Here is a 19,506-nt window from a genome sequence, read left to right on the forward strand (position 1 = left end):
CCTACCAGGCTTCTCTGTCTATGGGATTCTCCAGGCAAGAATACTGGAGTGGATTGTCATTTCCTTCTCCACGGGATCTTCCCCACCCAGGGATTGAACCCGGATCTCCTGCATCTCCTTGCATTGGCAGGCCACCACTGTACCTGGCACCTGCCTGCTTTAAAACTCTCATTACAATATACAGGACTAATTTACATGCTCCTGAATGATCATCTTTTGAAGGTCAGAGGAGTCTTACTCTTTTTATCAGGGTTGGTGCAAAGTAGTGAATAAATGCAAGCATTTTGGGGGGTACAAAGTACTAGAAGAGCTCGTGGTAGAGGGAGAGGTTACTGAGTTAAAACAAGAAAGAGTTTCTGGAGACAGAGGAGATGGGATAGACGCTCTTCCAGGAAACATCTGTCACCTTGGACAGCTCAACTTTTCTCTAAATCGACTTCTTTGAAATCATGTTAACAAGCGAGATTGCACATGGATAAATCCTCTTGAACATTGACTTTTTAAGACTGACCTATATCTTGTTACCCCAAACCAAATAGTTTAACAGAATTTCTAATGTGTGACATTTTAAAATGTGTCAGCATAAATGTCCTGAGTTCTGAAAAGAATAAGTGACAAGAGACTATCATTTCATTGTTATTTCACTTCCCCTAAATCCAATTTTACCAAAAAACAAAATTTGCTTTCCAAAAAGAGGTAGCTGGATCTAACAGATGACGTGTGTGTATACAGAGAAGCCATCAGCACAATCAAGACTATGAACATCCTGTACCCACTTCCTCATGCCCATACATAATCCTCCTGTCCAGCTCTTTCCTAGAGCCCACTCCCTGGCAGCCGCTGACTTGCTTTGTCTAGATTAGTCTGCAGTTTCTAACATTATGTGTAAGTGTGTGCTTTTGGTCAGCTTTTTCATTCAGAAATTCATCTATATTGTATCAATAGACCATCCCTTTTTATTGCAGAGTATTCCATTAACACAATTTATCCCTTGGTTGATGGGCATTTGGGTTCTCTGTAACTTTTGGCTTTTACAAATAGAGCTGCTATGAACATTCGTGTAGACATCTTTGTGTGGATATAGGTATGCATTTCTTCTGGGTAAATACCTCAGAAAAGAATGGCTGGGTCAGATGGTAGGTGTATGTTTATCTTTAAACTGCTCAACTGTTTTCTAAAGTGGCACAACTCCTAGCAGCTATATTTTCCATTCCTACCAGCAGTGAGTTCAGTTGCTCCACACCTGGTATGATCAGTCTCCTTAATTTTAACCATTCTGATAGATGTGCAGTGATTTCTTGCTGTGGTTTTTATTTGCGCTTCCCTAATGACTACCGATTTTGAGCATCTTTTCACATGCGTATCTGCCATTCTCATATCCCCTTTTCAGTGAAGTACCTGTTAAAAATCTTTTGCTTTTTAAAAATTTGGTTATCTTATTAGTATGAGCTCTTTACCTATTCTAGATATAAGTTCTTTGTTGTGTATATGTTTTGCAAAGTTTCCCCCAACCTGTGGCTGTATTTTCACTATCTTGTGTTTTTTTTCAATTAAAGGATAATTACTTTGCAGTATTGCATTAGTTTCTACTAAACATCAACATGACAGGTTCACATCAACAGCCACAGGTTCACTCATGTCGCCTCCCGCCTGAACATCCCTCCCACACCTCTCTAGCGGTCACTGAGCCCCGGCTTGAGTTCTGCGTCACACAGCAAGTTCCCATTGGCTGTCTATTTTACATAAGGTAATGTATGTTTCCATGTTACTATCTCCATACCTCCCTTCTCCCCCTAAGTGTCTTTTTAAAAAAAATTATTTAAAAAAAATTTTGCCACACTGCATGGCATGTGGGGTCCTAGTTCCGACTAGGTATTGAACCCATGTCTCCTGCATTTGAATCACAGAATCTTAACCACTGAACTGCTAGGAAAGTCCCTGAATAGTGTCTTTTAAAGAGCAAAAGTTTTCAATTTTGATAAAGTATGTCTTGGTTTTAAAAACTGGCTCATGCTTTAGATATATTTAAGAAATCTTTGCTAACCCCAAGGTCACTAATATTTTTGCTTATTGATTTTTAGCAAATAAAATCCTACCATCTTTTTAGAGATCCTCTGAAGCACAAGGTTTGAAAAAATTTCTGAAACGTTGGGCTATGATTAGGTGACTATTTTTTAATCACTATGTCTGTTATTGAAATAGGAGAGATTATTTCAGCACACAAAGGAGCACACTTTAAATTCTTCAGATTAAATAATGAGTGTTTTTATTTCTCTTATAATTTAAAAAATGTGAACATTCTGTAATTCAGCTGTAGCCATTATTTCCAGGTGACTTCTTCATTAGGTTTCAATTCCCTGCAAAGAAAGAAAAAAAAAGAAGCAAAAGTGTAAAGAAAACTTTTATGAAAGAATAAAAGGGAATGTCAGGAGAATATGAATTTGGTGTTTTATACTGTATTAAACTGACCCATTCAAAAATTTTTATTAGATTGAGAATATTCATTCTATTGTGATTTTAAACCTTTTACCACCTCTTCAATTTCATTTTTCCAGATTAAACAACTGTAATTTTTTTTTTAACAACTGTAATTTCTCATTAGTCTATATGAAAGCAATTATCCTCTCCGTGAGTCCATTTAATGTTTTAGACTCTTTCTAGCTCATTTTATCTTTCTCGAAATCCCCAACTATGAACCTCCTCTACACACCTCCTGTGGCTGCTGCTCGATTCTCTTGTCTGTGAGCTTCCTCCTTCCCAGCATCACCGCCAGTGGCAGATAACCTGCCATGCTAACTCTATCTCTGCTGCCAAATAAGCCACCTCCAGAGACACAATGGGACAAGGTGGCTGCCAGTTGCTATTTGATCACCCAACCATCCTGCCTAAAGCTCTTGAGGAGTGTTGGTTGAGACCAGCGCCTCAAGCCATTAGTGCTGTTGGTTTCAGCTACATCATGTACTAAGTAAGACAGTATATGATAATATATTTTAAAGCTGCATACAGAATAGGCTTTGATCAGATGGCATAAAACTGTTTCTACATTAAAATGTACCTTGAAATAAAAGACTTTCAAAGATCTGAAATAGCCTGTTCAGAAACTAAAGACTTGTTTACACTGCAAAAGTAATCATACTGCTTTATGTAAGGGCTGAACAACAAACAAGACTACAAAATAGTATCACTAAATCCTTGGAGGAGTGGGAATTACCCCTTCTCTTTATTTTTGGCACAAATGATATTAAGAACACTTCCAAAAGCTGACTGTTGGTTTAAAAAAATAAAAAAACCAACCTTTTATATAACAGACTCTTGTTCCGGAAGGCAGTTAGCTTTTCATCATTCTTCCTGTCTAGATAATATCCAAAGACAAATCCCATAGGGACAAGTACATGTACCCAGTGGTCACGCACAACCTGAAGTAAGTTCATCATGAATGCTATATAAAAAACAAAAACAAAAACAAAAAAACCCTGAAATATAGCCACTTTTGAAATATCTTTCAAATCACACCTGAAACAGGAAGATAGCTCTAAATATAGGAGATAGATCTTAAAAGCATAATAAGCCTCTTTAAAATTTGTCATCAGAATGTAGTATATTACTTAAAATCTACTTAATGAAGATTACATAGATGACAATGATGAGTATGAAAATTACACTGCACTAAAGTCAATTTATTAATTTTACTTCAAGTTCCACCAGTGATCTGATATATCACAGGAATGGACAGAGTATTAATTCTACCTGCAAAAGCTGAGCATTTTCACCCTCCTAGTATTGATTTAGAACTTTTTACACATGTAAAATATTTTTAGATTTAGCACAGCTCACAATGTTAAAACTAATATAACAATAATATTGTCAGAAGCAGAATTCTTTAAAGCTATAATTATTGAAAACTATTTTTTAAAACTAATTTAGAAAGGAAATGAAAACATGAGAAATTTTTTAAGAACCATACTGAATAATGTCACAGTAGATCTGTCTATCAATTAAATGACTCTACAAAAGATATGGAGAGAAGGGAACTTACTCTTGTAGAATGACTGCTAGGTACCAGAGTCATCACAGAGTCCAATATATAACATGAAAAATTATTACTCTTATTTTACAGATAAGAAAACAGTTTAAACCAAATAGGTATTACATATAAAGCTGGAATTCAAACACAGGTTCATACCAAAGGCCCAGATCTTTCTATTATATTGAAATGCCTCTCATAGAGACCCTTCCCCAAATTGACATTGACATTTATGGTACTTAAGACTTATTAAGTTTTTAAGTTTCCAGGGCTTCCCTGGTGGTCTAGTAGTTAAGAATCTGCTTGCCAATGCAGGGTACACGGGTTCGATCTCTGATTTGGGAAAATCCCACATGCTGCAGATCGACTAAGTCTGTGTGCCTAACTACTGAGCCCATGTGTTGCAACTACTGAAGCCTGTGTGCCAAGAGCCTGTGCTCTGTAACGAGAAGCCACCACAAGGAGCAGCCTGTATACCGCAATGAAGAGTAGCCTCTGCTTGCACAACTAGAGAAGGCCCACATGCACAACAAAGACCCAGTTTAAAAAATAGTGTTTAAAGAGTTTCCAAAAGGCAGAAAAGGATGACGTCTTTATAGAACTAGAAGTCATCACATGGAAAATGAATCTGCACTAATTCAATGGAAACACAGCTGAATCATCAATTTTCTGTAAAAATTTGGATCTAAAGATGAAATACGTATGTATGCACATGAATCTATAATGAATAAATTCTATATAATATCTGAGAAGACATGGGAACATCCCAGAAAGAGAATACATTACTGCTAATAAAAGGGCTTAGCTGTGTTTGGGAAGAAGCTGTTTCTAATCTTAGCACTCAACTGTGCAAGGACTATGTAGACTGGATTCCTGCCTCTCCTAAGAAACTGGTTATCACACACATTCTAATTATTTCTCAAAGTTTACTCACTAGAGGCACTGGGTTAGGAAACAGACACAAAGTTAAAAGTCACACAACTATTATACACTGCTTTCATAGAGTATAATATTACACACAGCAGATTCCAGTCTGAATATCAGAGATCTAGAAAACTATGATGTAAATAAATGAGATGTTTGAAATAAATTCCCCAGGTGGTTTGCTGCAAATCGTTCTTAGACATATAAATGTAAGCAACATTACCTTATTCCTAGAAGGCGGTGGTTTTCGTAGCATTGTATCTCCCCTAAGTAACATTATTTGCATTCAGATCTTTAAGACCTATTTAATAAAACACTCAGGAACCTTTTGTGATTCTGATCAAGTTAGCCGCTTGTTTTTTATAAAGTTGAGCCAGTCAAGTATGGGAATAACAATGTGTGCCTTAACCAAATTATGTAACCTGGAAAGCACTAACCTACAAAATACTAGACAATATAGATCTCTAGAGAAGTCCAGGGGTCATCTATTCTCCCACCAGTCGTAAGTTTCTTAAGAGGTGTCAATTTTAACCCTCAGCACAGCTGACTGTTATTTAACCATACCATCACTGACTGGACAGATACGAATTTGAGCAAACTCCAGGAGTTAGTGGCTTCCCTTGTGGCTCAGATGGTAAAGAATCTGCCTACAGCGTGACAGACCTGGGTTTGACCCCTGGGTTGGGAAGATCTCCTGGAGAAGGTAAAGTGAAGAGGAGCTAAAGAGCCTCTTAATGAAAGTCAAAGAGGAGAGTGAAAAAGTTGGCTTAAAACTCAGCATTCAAAAAACTTAGATCATGGCACCTGGTCTCATCACTTCATGGCAGATAGATGGGGAAACAATGGCAACAGTGACAGACTTTATTTTTGGGGGCTCCAAAATCACCGCAAATGGTGACTGCAGCCATGAAATTAAAAGATGCTTGCTCCTTGGAAGAAAAGCTATGACAAACCTAGAGAGCATATTAAAAGGCAGAGACATTACTTTGCTGACAAAAGTCTAACAAAGCTATGATTTTCCAGCAGTCATGTATGGCTGTGAGAGTTGGACCATAAAGAAGGCTGAACACCTAAGAATTGATACTTTTGAACTGTGGTGTTGGAGAGGACTCTTGAGAGTCCCTTGGACAGCAAGAAGATCCAACCAGTCAATCCTAAAGGAAATCAGTCCTGAATATTCAATGGAAGGACTCCTGCTGAAGCTGAAACTCTAATACTTTCGCCACCTGATGTGAAGAACTGACTAATTGGAAAAGACCCTGATGCTGGGAAAGATTGAGGTGGGAGAAGGGGACAACAGAGGATCAGATGGTTGGATGGCATCACCGACTCAATGGACGTGGGTTTGAGCAAGCTCCGGGAGTTGGTAATGGACAGGGAAGCCTGGTGGGTTGCAGGCCCTGGCGTCACAAAGAGTCAGACAACGACTGAGTAACTCAACAACCAGGAGATAGTGAAGGACAGGGAACCCTTGTGTGCTGCAGCCCAGGGGGTTGAAAGAGTCAGATACGACTTAGCGACTGAAGAACAACACAACACAACACTGAACCAATAAAAAAAAGTAATTGCTGACTCTCGGTCCAAGACGTTAGCCCGTGGCCAGCTGTGGGCTAATAAGCCATTACTGTTTGAACTCCCCTAACAGGGCCAGCAGGCATTTCTGTCTGTCTTTACTCTGACCAGAAAAGATGAACCTCGCCTCATGGGCTCTTGCTTAATACAAGTTCTCAAAGAGACTCTACAGATAAGGCAGTGGGAGTGACAGATAAAAGGATTCTGTACATTTAGAACCCAGAGTGGGAGTCAATCACCATGATGGACTTCCCTGATAGCTCAGTTGGTAAAGAATCCGCCTGCAATGTAGGAGACCCCGGTTTGATTCCTGGCTTGGGAAGATCCACTGGAGCAGGGATAGGCTACCCACTCTAGTATTCTTGGACTTCCCTTGTGGCTCAGCTGGTAAGAATCCATCTCCAATGCGGGAGACCTGAGTTTGATCCCTGGGTTGGGAAGATCCCCTGGAGAAGGGAAAGGCTACCCACTCCAGTATTCTGGAGAATTCCATGGACTGTAAAGTCCCTGGGGATGAAGAGTCGGACATGACTGAGAGACTTTTACTTTCAACATGATGGAAGCGATTTCCATCCCCGAGAGATAAATGGCAAATCTTAGTCCCAGAGGCATTTCATATTACTATTGCATGGTCTACTACTTAATGGGCTTTGGGACCAGTGACACTGAACATAAAATTTGTCCTGCATATGCCACTGCAAGTGGATGACCTGGAAAGACAAAGATTGATGAACATAAAAAGTGAGCTAGATGTTTGCTAGAAACCAACATAATTCTGTAAAGTAATTATCCTTCGTTAAAAAATAAACATTTTTTTAAAGAAAGTGAGCTAGAATGATCCCCTTGAGAAGGGATAGGAGGAGAAGTGTAGACAGGTTCATGGTCATAGGCCCAAGACCATAAGATGGCTCTATTTGATGGACGGAGGGCAGCGAGCATCTGGGACATTCTCTAATGAGACAAGTCTAGGTTTGGATGAAGAGTAACATCCACATGGGTGCCCTCAAGGGCACTGTACATATTATTAGTGTCTTCTTTATATGAAGACTCTCAAGAAAAATTTTGCTTCTACTTCAGAACTGAGAATAGCTATGGTATTCCTGAAAAAAAAAAATAAATAAATAAATAAATAAATGGTTTTTATCTTCTGAACTCAGGGAATTGAGTAACTGATCATGTATCCTCTGATACCAAAATGATCCAAAATTTTCTCCCTACTTTCAGAAAGACATGACTCTTAGAGCACTCTCTGTCAGGCATGGTTCTTAACTGCTTTCCATAATTTCCAGTTCATGTAATCCTTACATTACTATACATGTATTAACTAATGCCATGACCCCAGTGAAGCCAGTATACTTTTTTCAGAGGAGGAAATCCAGGGACAATCAAGTTGTCTAAGGTCACAGAAGCAGTAAGTGCCAGAACTGGGATTAATACCCGGGCAGTCTGGCTCCTTGGTCCATGCTCTTTATTCATGCTTTTCTGTCTTTTACAGTAAGTATAAAGGTTAGCATGTATATTAATCTTACTCTTAGCTTTACCTCATATTTCCTACTGAAAGCATAACTTGAGATATTACAAGTTTCATCCCAGACCACTGCAATAAAGCGAATATAGAGATAAAGTGAGTCACGAGAATTTTTTGGTTTCCCAGTGCATATAAAAGGTTGCCACCCACCTTCAGTTCGTAAAAAGTGCATTATCTGTGCAGCATGATAGAACATTTGCCTTATTACCTTTCCTTCAACCCAGTTTTTCCCGCTTAACATCTATAAAGAAAATTGTATATGGTGTGACTTTTTGTTGAGTCCTCCTAAATTCACACCGGAAAAACATAGATGGTTAGACATTAGTCCTTACAGCAATTTATGTGTATTGATCCAAAGTGTCGACTTAACATATAAAAAAATCAGTTCTGGATGCAAGGAGAAACTGAACTCTTTGAGGACCGGAACCTCGATTGAATGACATGTACACTCTAGAAATCAAAACAAATATTACTTAGTGTGTATTTTGGGGCTTGGCGGCTCAGGAGGGTTTAAGACTTTAAAGAGAGTAAGGTTAGTTTCCAATCCTGAAGAACGAGGAAGACAGAACTCTGAAACTTGGGCGAATCGGAAATGCTCGCGGAGAGGCTGCCCCTTCCAGGCTGTCTATATAGCCAGAAAGCTGTGATCCCTCAGTCTGGGAGCTTTGATTCCGGCCGGTTTCCCCTCCGGTCCCATAACATCTAAAGATGTTTTCCAGTTAGGACAACCTCAGAATACCCTTTCCCAAAAGCGCCAGGCGGGAAGCATGAGCGCAGCCGCCCACCAGAGGGTCGGCTCGTTTCCTCTCTCGGTCTCCTTCGCCCAGAAACCTCAGGAAGCCGTTCCAGCCCCGAGGAGGCCCAGACCAGCCCAACGCCGGTGCACACGCCGCCGCCGCGCGCCTTCCTAGAGGTGCCCCCTCCCCGCCTGCACAACGGCGAGTCTCCCCGCTTCGACCGCCCTGGACCCCTAACCCACCTGCGGCCTCGGAGCCAACAACGACCCCACGACAAAGGACAGCGGCGAGCGCAGTCACTCGCGCCGGCGGAAGCTGCGGCCTCGGGACCCACCATTAGCCGCGTCCGGTCCATGAGAGGGGTGGCTCCGGGAAATCATACCTCTTCTTCCTTTGACTGCTCGACTCTTCTCATATTTAATTTTAGCTTCAACACGTTAGAAATCCTTGAGAAATGAAACTTCGGCCCCAGGTGATGAGACTCGGTGTAAGCGCCACCCCCTTCTTCCAGTTTCCACCCCCACCCCCGACCCCCGAAGATGGTATCACCCTGTGTCTCCCCGCCTCCGCGGGGTCGCCTTCAGTTTCAAAATGGCGGCGGCCATTGAGGGGCTTCTCCTGGCTGATCGTCACCGGCGCTGCTGAACCAACGTCAGCTTTTCTCGCTCTTGAACGTGGATTCGATTAGGGGGTTGGGAAGGGCAGTGGACCGCGTTGGGGGAGGACTGAGAGGCAAGTGGGGGCGGAAGAAAGCTGTGCGCCTTTGGATGGGGGAGGGGGCGTCTCGGCCCTCGGGGAGAGCCGGGCTCCGACTCCGCCCGGGTCTCAGCGTGGGGACGTGCCCCCCAGGGCTTCGGGTGCGACTGTCCCGGTTGTCCCTGGCGGAAGTACTCAGAGAGGGAAAGACAGTGACTTCTCCATGGATCCAAAGCTCCCGGTCTTTCGTGGCAGTTCCTACGATTCACTCCCAAGCTCTCTTTCTCTCCTTTCTGCCGCTTTCCGCCTCCCTTTCAGTCTCTCGATGCTGGAGGAGTTAATCCGACGCCAGCTTCGGTTCCTTAGCCTTTTGGTTAACTTGTTCTCGGCCCCCTTCCTCTGGGTCTTCCCGTCATCTCGTACTGAAAGACCACGAGGCTGCTGGGCACAAAACAGGCGTTCTTTTTAGTTAATCGACTCCAGAAACCTTGAAGACGTTACCATGCTTTTGAAAACAGTCTCCGCAACCCCCCTCCCGGACCCTCCCCCGACCCCCGCATCGCCTTTGCGCGCTTCCAGCATCAGTACTCTATATACATGCTCAACGGTAAACAGGAGGTCAGAATAATTTTAACTCCGGCGGGTCAGGCTTCCTGTGACCAGGCGAATGAGCGTTATCAATTGCCCGTGCTCTGATTTTTTTTTTTTTTTTTTTTAGAACCTTAGAGCCTTTTATGAAACTAGTGCTCTCCCGGACCTGATCAAGAGGAGACTTTTCTCACTGGAGCTCCAGAGCTAACCCAGACTCTTTGGTTTTCCCTTAGATTTTGCATGGTTCCCCTTAGTTGTCATCAGCATATGCAGCCCTGATTGAGAACGAGTGGCTGTGACAGATAATTGAGGTGAAATGGTCAGCATTCCCCCCTCAGAAGGAATTTATATGGTGAGGATTCATTCCGTTCAGTACATATTTGTGTTGCTTTGAGCCCTGTGCTTGGCACTGGAGATAAAAAAGATTCATTTTACTCTTCCCCCATTCATTTAACATCCATTCAACATATATTCTTTGTGCCCACTTGTGTTAACTAAAAATGAAAAACATCGCCTGGAGACACCAAAATAGCTTTATAAAGGAGTAAATATTTGAACTGGGTCATTAAGAGTCAAAAGGAAAGTACTAAGATAAGGAAAAGGTCATCTCTGGATACAGTACAGAGATGCAAAGACTGGAGAAGTTTTGACTGACTTAAGGAGAGCAGGAGAAAGCAGGCTTGAGCATGCAGTGCAAGGGTGGTTGGTGAAGCAAGAGGGAGATTAAGGTAAACTTGTGAAGGACCTTGCTTTCCAAGGAAGGTGTTCAGACCTAGTAGTTAGCTGGAAATCACAAGAAAGGGGCGCGAGGATATTTGTTTTTTAGGATGGTCTGTCTGTCTGCTTTGTGGAGAATCAACTTGGAACAGAAAAACTAGATGAGAGGAAATTAGTCATTCAGGTAAGGTAATGGGGTGCCTCCACTGAGGCAGGAGAGTAAAGGATGTCAGAGAGACTTCTGAAATGTCAAATAGGGTTTGACTGATGGCAGCCAATTTGGTGGTCAGAGGGTGACTTAATTTTTAGTCTGGGAGATTAAGTGGTTGGTGATGCCATTAAAATCAAGTCTAAGGCGTGAACGTGAAAATAGTATGATGCTAGCTTGCACTTTAGGAGTGGCAAAGCGCAGTCCAAAGCATTGATTTTAGAGTCTAGACTTGGGCTATTACAGTAGCCACTAGCTACCTGTAGCTGTTGTGCGCTTGAAATTGTGGTTGGTTTGAATTGAGATGTGTTGTAATCATAAAATACAATGATTTAGTACCAAAACTCATTAATGTCTTAATAGTGATTACATGTTGAAATGATAATATTTTGGAAATATTGGGTTAAGTAAAATAAAATTAATTTCACATGTAAAACTTCAGTGTGACTGAAAAAATTTTAATTACGTTTGTGGCTTGCGTGATATTTTTGTTGGACAGAGCTGTTCGAGTCTAGACTAGTGATACGGGGATTAGTGAGGATGTTAGATTTGAGCTGGGCCTTAAGATGATGGTAGTGGTGATCTCAGGGCAGCTTGCTGGCGCCCTCCGTTGCCTGCTAAGGCATTAAGGTTTTGTTTTTTTAAATAGAAGCCTTCAGAGATTTTTCAGTCAGGGATCATATTCAGAGGTGTTTTGGAAGATTAATCCCGCAGCAAGGTTTGTGTTGAGGTGAAGGAAGAAAAGGCTGCAGGCCAAGAGAAACTCTGAGGTAGTGAGACCCTGTGTAAGGTAAGGGTGCTTGCAATATGAATGGAAAGAGAGTAATAAATGTACAAAAGCATTCTAAGCGGGAAATAATCAGGAGTTGCTAACAGTCTAATAGCCCAAGAAGTAAAGGAAGGAGTCCAACATGTCGAGTTTCAAGTCTTGGTTACTTAAATAACAACTAGTGAATTCTATGTCAGAGTTATAAGGTACATGTGGGGCTAAAGAAAGTTAGTCTCAAAATAGAACCAGTAAGTTTGAAAGGAGGAAGTGGGCTGCTAAATACTCTTTTTTTAATCTCCCTGTATTCTCTTATCTTCTTTATCTAATCAGTCATGTATACCAGCTAGTTTTTTAAAATACACAGAACTACCTGTATCATGACATCTTACTTGATAATTGACCTTAAAATGTCTCTGTTGCCTCTTCTCTGTTTAGCAATTATAATTAGGTCCAAAGTTTCTAAGGCCTTTCATTAGCTGACCTTTTTCTGTTCATTAAGACGTTTTCATTTTTTTGCTTCCATGAAATTGTACCAGGGTAGTATTGTTACTGGTACTCTAATAAGTTTTTATTTTGGCTTTTAATCATGTTTTTCTCTTGTTTTGAATACCTTTTCTCTTTATCTCTTTTTCCCCATGGCCTACCAGTCCTTAATGAATAATTTAAGATCCCACCTCTTTTATGATTCTCAATAACATAAATTAATGTCAGTTTTAAAAATCTTATTTCCAAGATTTTTTTTTTATAGGACCATATAGTATTCTACTTGCTGCTGTTCACTATCTTTACCTTAGGATAAGACACAGAAGTTAAACACCAAAATTAAAAACAGATGTAAATCATTATACCACATTCATGAGACTCTTATTTCTTTATTTTTTAGATATGTAAAGAAGTCTTCCTTTGAATTCATGGTGTTTCATCCCAAATACAACTGAGATACCAGTAAGTAAAGAGTGTCTAATAAAGATACAGCTTTATTATATTATAAGCAATTATAATAAAAACATCTTTTCATCTGTTGCAATCTGAGTTTGCAAAAGTTATAAATGAGCTCATTCGGTTCTATCTGTAAGATGCTTTGTATTTTCGTGTCATAATCTAAATAAAGAAAGTGGGAGAGTAAAGTAGATTTAAGTTGGAAAAGAATTTCTCTTAGGCCACTATTATAATTGTGGTACATGGAGCTTTTTGACAGGGAGATCCAAGTCCTATTTTAAACTGTATAAACACGTTTCTTCAAATAGAGAATTAGTATCTGTGTATTTCTCATCCCTTAAAAATAGGAACACACTAAGTCAATGTATTTTTAATTTCAGTTTATTTGTTTTAGCAACAGTGATTATTAAACATCCACTGTATAAGACGTGCTCATATAGTAAGGATACGAACATAGATCAGACCTGGTCCTGCATTCAGAGAGCTCTCCCAAACCAAAGGAAGTGCGTATAAATAGGTAGCTGTTCAGTGCAGTTCAGTTCAGTTGCTCAGTCGTGTCCGACTCTTGGCAGTCCCATGGATTCCAGTACGCCTGGCTTCCCTATCCATCACCAACTCCCAGAGCTTACTCAAACTCATGTCCACTGAGTCAGTGATAACATCCAACCATCTCATCCTCTGTTACCCCCAGTTTCCCCCTCAGTCAGTCTCTCCCACCAGGAAGCTTCCATAAGCCTCTTTTCCTTTTCCATCAGTGGGTAGAGAGAATGAAAACCACAATCACAGACAACTAACCAATCTGATCACATGGACCACAGCCTTTTCTAACTCAATGAAACTATGAGCCATGCCGTGTAGGGCCACCCAAGATGGACGGGTCACGGTGGAGAGTTCTGACAAAACATGGTCTGCTGGAGAAGGGAATAGCAAACCACTTCAGTATTCTTGCCTTGAGAACCCCGTGAACAGTATGAAAAGGTAGCTGTTAATGGTTTGGAAATAGCACTAAGCTCATTTAAGACTAGCCATCTTCATTTATTCATTTAAGAAGCACTTATTGACCACCAATGTGTTAGGCACTGTAGGGGTGCTAGAATATAATCAGAAGAGACAAAAGTCTCTACTTTCATGGAGTCCTTATTCTGGTGTAGGGGTTAAAAGGAGATAAGGGGTTGGGCAAAGTGATCAAATAAGCAGCAAGTACAGGTGGATACTATGTATTTTGAAGAAAATAGAAGGAAAATACACGTTATAGGATGTAACTGAGGTGGGGTGGACCTTAGGGTGGTTAGAAAATGTCTCTGAAAGAATGAATTTGAGGTAGGGAAAACAATAACTCACACTAGTTAGAGATCTTGGTGACAGTGGAGATAGAAGGAAATATATGACAAATTATTATAATTGAGAAATAGAATAGAGGTAAAAAGGAAGGATTTACTGACGGGTTAGATGTGAAAAACAAGTAAAAGATCAAGGATGATGCAGTCAGAGACCAGATGATCTTAAAGCTGAAGGACTGTAAGATTACCTCGAGAGAAAAGAGAAAGTCCTGCAGAAAAGCACTGCCTCATATAGAGGTTGGGGGAGAAGAAGGAATTAATTGAGGAGAGTGAGGAATGGCCAGTTAGATATAAGGAAAATCAGGAGATGGTTGACCCAGAGGATCAGAGGAAGGTGTTTCTGGGAGGATGGAGCTATTAATTTCATTGAATGCTGCTACGATTTCCAGTAAGTTGGGACCACAGAAATGTCCACTGGCTTCAGTTGTATAGAGGTTTGTCAGTGACCTTCATGAAAACTCTTCTGGTGATATGGTGGAGAAAGACAGATTCAGTGGTTTGAATGGGAGATGAGAAAGTAGAGACACATCTGTGGACAAATAATTCTGAGAAATTTTGCTGTGAAAGGAGAGCGTGGAAGTGATAAAGCAGTTGCAGGGGACTGTAGGATTGAGAGAGGGTTCTTTTAAGATGGGAAATTCTAGAGTATCTTTGTGTGCTAACGGGAATGGTACATCGGTGATCCATTGATGACGCAGGAGAAAGAGGGGATGACTGGAGAAGTTGTGTAGAAGATAAGCAGGAGTGGAATTCAGAGCGCACACACAGGCTTGGCCTTGAATGAGAGCTGCACTACTTGTTCTGTGTGATGGGAGACACAACAGCGTTCGTACAGATAGGTTAACGTAATAGCTATGGTATTTGGAAAATGTGGAGTTACTGTCTGATTACTTTTGTCTTCTGATTGAGGAATGAGGTGAGATTATCAACAGAGTAGGGTGGAGGGAAGGGTGTGTGATGCTTGAGCAGAGAAGAGATGTGAAATGGTGGTCTCAGATGGAAAGTCAACCTGCTAAGAAAAATCAGATTGGTAGGTAGGACATAGTGCCTGTTTGAGATCTTTGACCATGAATTTAAAGAGCAAATAGCATAGTTGTACGATTGGTTTTTTGCCCCGCTCTGGCAGCATTGAGCTGCTTGAAGAGACAAGGTGCATGATTGGAGTTAGTGAAGGTTAGGATTTTGCCAGACTTGTACAGAGAAGGACTAGAGCTGCAAAACACTTGAGTATTTGCAAAATAATCATGATGGCTTGTGGATGCATATAACATGAGTGGAGACAGGAGGTGGTCAGGGACAGTGAAAAAGTAGTCAGTGAATTAGAGATGATACAGTGAGGCCAAGGGGTTTTTGCAGTGGGAATTCTAGAGTAGTGAAGGTGGGAGTGAGACGGGGAGATAGTTGAAGGTGAAATTTTGAAAGTGCTGCAGCTTATTGGTTGTGATAAGGTCATGGTTGTGACTGTGGTGCCCGGTGGCTGAAGTGAAAGGAAGATTATTGGAGTTGAGAAAGTCAAGGGGAGAAGAGGTCAGTAATGAAGCTACTCAGAGGAAGACTGTCAGGAACTAAAGTCCTCCATTAATGAGGAAGGACAGGAAAGGCTCACAGCGAGCTGGCTGGGCAGCATGAGTTCAGCGGGACTAGAGTGTTTCCAGGAGGAAGGAGAAGACGTGGGCTGGAGGCTGCAGTGACGAATAGGGAGCACATGCTTCCTGCGTTTGAGGTCAGGGAATACAGGAGAAAAAAGGCCTTTTGAGAAGGCTGGAGGAGAAACGGTATCATTTGAGAAGAGCTAGGTTTCTGTGAAGATTTGCAGATGAGGAAAACCTTCAGAGAAAAGGGTGAAATTCTCAGTGAGTGTAATGGTTCCAGAGGGAATACCGAAAAGATTTGGAAGGCAGAAGAGGTAGTGAATTGGTCCCACTAGGTGGACTGCAGTGGTGATGGACAACCTCAGAGTCTTGGGTCTTTGGCTGTGACTGAAGTAAACAGGGATGGGAGATGTGGTGACAGTCTGTTAAGAAAGCTGGGCAGTTTACCTTAGTTTGTTGTTGTGACCTTGGGCAGATGTTGAAGGATCATCAGATGTGCAATGACCTTCTCTCTCTTTTTTTCACATAATAATAATTTTAACAATAGATGCTATAGAGTAACATTAACAGTAATGAAAAGGCGCATTAATTAGAGGGAGGTCTAAAAACTTAGAAAACTTTTGAATTTTCCAGTGTCCCCTTTTCTTCTAAGCACTCTAAGGATAAATAACTGTGAATGAATAATTCTCTTACTTGCATAGTTAACCAGAAATGGCAGATTTATTTTAAGAACCTAAGACCTGAAATCTTGCTGTGGAGTTGTGCTTTGCTAATGAATGTTTTTAATATCTATATAGTTTTTAACATTTATATAGTAGCACACAATTCTAGGTCCTAAATCCCAATAGATGTTTTCATGTTGTATCTTTTTGAAATACGTAGTAGGTATCCCAACTGTATTCCATCAGATACGTTTTGAACACCTACTATGTGTCAGATTCTCTTCAGGAAGTGCAAACTATAAGGCACTATAATTGTTTTCAGTTGCTCACATTCTGGTGCAAGGCTTCTTAACAAAATTCCCTGAAAAATATGTGAATTGCTACATGTATATGGACCTTTTTGTTTTTTTAAGGACTGAGGGGAGCAGGAAAGATCCATAGCTTTTTATCACATTGTCAAGTGGTCCTTTATTTAAGGACCACTGGTTTAGTAGTAGAAAAAGACACATAAGCTAATAACAGTGTAATGCAATGAAATCACTGCTGTCTCAGAACAAAATAAATGAGGAACAGATTCACCTTGAAGAATAAGTTCACTAGTACACTACATTTATTTATTGAGAAACTTGGTAGTCTCCATTCTAGGTAATTTATACATTATTTGAAATCTTCCAACATCCTTTTAATGTGTATGTTAATATTCATATTTTATAGGATACATAAGTGAGGGGAAATGTAACTAACCTGCTCAGAACCATATAAGCATAGATTCAAATACAGGTCAGTCTGATTCCAAAATCTACTGCTTTTCATCAAACCACATTGGGGGGCCACTGAAGAACTCGATAAACAGGAGGGTGTAAGATTATGTTTGTACCTTCACACTTAGCAGTGATGGAAATAGGTCTTTAAAATGACTGTGCTTTTATGTTTAACTATGTTTTTATTTCTGTTGAAAGAACCTTTTGGATTGTTGTTGTTGGACTGAAAAAATGACATCTATTATCAAATTAACCACCCTTTCTGGGGTCCAAGAAGAATCTGCTCTTTGCTATCTTCTCCAAGTTGACGAGTTTAGATTTTTATTGGACTGTGGCTGGGATGAGCACTTTTCTATGGATATTATAGATTCCCTGAGGAAGTAAGTTACTGTTAATATTTCTACACTTTTAGGAAATCAACTTTTCTTTTCTATGTTTTAATGCTATTTTGATGTTACACAGTGTTTGCTGTTTTGCTCTAATTTAGTTGATAGTAAAACAATTTTATTTAAATTGAAGAACTAAATAATGACTTTTTATTTGCGTAGTTTTGATCGACTTGTAAGCTGTGTTTATTGAAAGTCAGCAAAATCTTAAGTTAATTGTTACTTGGTCGATGGATCTCAGTAGAAATTTTTGCACCCTAATTTTAGAAAAGAGCAAAATTAAGTTTATAAGAATTTGAAGAGAGGAAAACTGTCCTTGTAAAAGTTCTGCAGTCAGATCAAATTAGCTTATTTTCTTTTAATCTTTTGAGGCTTAGACATTTGAGAATTGGTGCTTAGAATAAAGACCATGAGATTCAAAAGGATCTAATCCATCAAAGAAAAATTTAGTTGTGTTAGCAGTATTGTACTAATTATGGAATGAACAAGAACTTAAATAAAACTTAGAACTTATAGCAAAAAATTTTTTTCTTATTTCTTTTGTTAATTAGAATATATTATTCATTGACTCAAGTTACACTATCATGAATATGCTGTCAGTCATTATGCTAAAAAGCTGAGACAAAAATCCATAATAAATATGTGGCCTTTTAAATGTCCTTTTCTTAACAATTTCTTAAATCCTGAGTTCTTGAACTTTAATAGTATATAAGATAGACTCTTGAATCAGTTTACGTGTGGTGTCTACTGTTTTCCTTCCTTTTTTTAAAAAAATGTGTCTAGACACTATGTATTTATGTGCAACTCATACCACAGTTTTGATCTCTATGTAGGATGGGGTAGTAGTAATTGAAATTCATAGGTAATGTAATTTTAGCTCTCAGTTGCACATGGGGTCACAAAGAGTCAGACATGACTGAGCAATTTCACTTTCACTTTCTCTCTTTTAGCCCATCGTCTTCAGCTCAGAATACTGAGACAAATCAGAACTGGCAAATTAATTTTGAGTATAGTGCCTTTTCGTTTAGGAACAAGACTCAGTAATAGTCATCTTGCTTGTGTTCTAGGCATGTTCACCAGATCGACGCGGTCTTGTTGTCTCATCCCGACCCCCTCCATCTTGGCGCCCTCCCCTATGCTGTTGGAAAGTTGGGTCTGAACTGCGCCATCTATGCAACCATTCCTGTTTATAAAATGGGACAGATGTTCATGTATGACCTTTATCAGGTAATTTAAACAATTAAAGAAAAAACTGTTTTAACACCCTGGCAGTGATAATTTTTAACCTTTTATTTGTGTTTTTTTTTAAAGTCCCGACACAATACAGAAGATTTTACACTCTTTACCCTAGATGATGTGGATGCAGCCTTTGATAAGATACAACAGTTAAAATTCTCTCAGATTGTGAATTTGAAAGGTAAAACATGTTTCCAGTAGCAAATAATTGGACTAATGGTGTTTGAACTACTGAAAAGTACAAGGGAAATTTGTAGTAAAAATTCTAGGTACTATTGTCTGAAGAATAAAACATTAGCATTATTCCATAGGGAACCATGAACTTCCCCCAAATCATCTGAATTTTAAAATATTGCAGGCTAAATTCTAATAAAATGTAACAACTCAGGCCTCCTTTTCAGGTTTAATTTAGGAACACTTACTTAGTGTTTACTATATATAATGCACAAAGGTAACATAGTCAGATTCTCTTCTAAAGAGCTCACAGTGAGGTTGAGGAGGAAAAGTAGCTCAGATGGCTAAACAGAGTGATGGAAGTAAATGAAGTGCTATGGCCGCACAGAGTAGAACATGACTGAATTCTAGAATTGAACATGAAAAAAATTTGTCATTTAATTAGGACAGGAAGTCATATATATATATATATTTGTCGCTAAGTATATATTTATCTTCTGTAGAGAGGACCATTTACATATTTTCATAAATATGATACCATAAATATGAAAAAATGGTGCACAGATGGACTCTGAAGTTTAGCCAGGAAGTAACAATGGTCTCAGCAGTTTGGTACTTAGTTTTTTAAAGGATACATTCTTTACTATAAT

At 39.8% G+C, this 19,506-nt stretch overlaps 2 protein-coding genes across 3 annotated transcripts in view; one reads left to right on the plus strand and one right to left on the minus strand.

The window, feature by feature from the left end:
• Positions 1–2,243: 2,243 nt before the first annotated feature.
• On the minus strand, positions 2,244–9,184 carry NDUFB1 (NADH:ubiquinone oxidoreductase subunit B1). The gene is made up of 3 exons (XM_043921711.1): positions 9,028–9,184; positions 3,295–3,439; positions 2,244–2,357 (listed from the first exon to the last, which is right to left on the minus strand). The coding sequence occupies exons 2-3, from the start codon at positions 3,432–3,434 to the stop codon at positions 2,321–2,323; spliced, it is 177 nt and encodes a 58-aa protein (XP_043777646.1). The 5' UTR covers positions 3,435–3,439; positions 9,028–9,184; the 3' UTR covers positions 2,244–2,320.
• A 179-nt stretch (positions 9,185–9,363) lies between these two features.
• The window catches only part of CPSF2 (cleavage and polyadenylation specific factor 2), a 35,443-nt gene continuing 25,300 nt past the window's right edge, over positions 9,364–19,506 (plus strand). Inside the window, exons 1-5 of one of the 2 annotated variants that reach the window (XM_043921709.1) lie at positions 9,364–9,517; positions 12,650–12,711; positions 17,259–17,440; positions 18,514–18,673; positions 18,758–18,863. In XM_043921709.1, coding sequence (XP_043777644.1) covers positions 17,292–17,440; positions 18,514–18,673; positions 18,758–18,863 — 415 coding nt within the window. In that variant the 5' untranslated portion in view covers positions 9,364–9,517; positions 12,650–12,711; positions 17,259–17,291. Of the gene's footprint in view, positions 9,518–10,300; positions 10,425–12,649; positions 12,712–17,258; positions 17,441–18,513; positions 18,674–18,757; positions 18,864–19,506 lie in introns of those variants that run through there. The other variant, XM_043921710.1, reaches the window with a different exon arrangement.

The sequence above is a fragment of the Cervus elaphus genome, chromosome 13, assembly GCF_910594005.1.
Source record: "Cervus elaphus chromosome 13, mCerEla1.1, whole genome shotgun sequence".
In the NCBI taxonomy this organism is placed as follows: Eukaryota; Metazoa; Chordata; class Mammalia; order Artiodactyla; family Cervidae; genus Cervus; species Cervus elaphus.

What these genes read in the sequence shown, in the direction of transcription:
- NDUFB1 (XM_043921711.1), bottom strand. Translation starts at nt 3,434, where the DNA reads ATGATGAACTTACTTCAGGTTGTGCGTGACCACTGGGTACATGTACTT. An exon ending in AAGAGTCTGTTATATAAAAG is followed by an intron (nt 2,358 to 3,294) that starts GTTGGTTTTTTT and finishes CTTTCTTTGCAG; the next exon opens with GGAATTGAAACCTAATGAAG.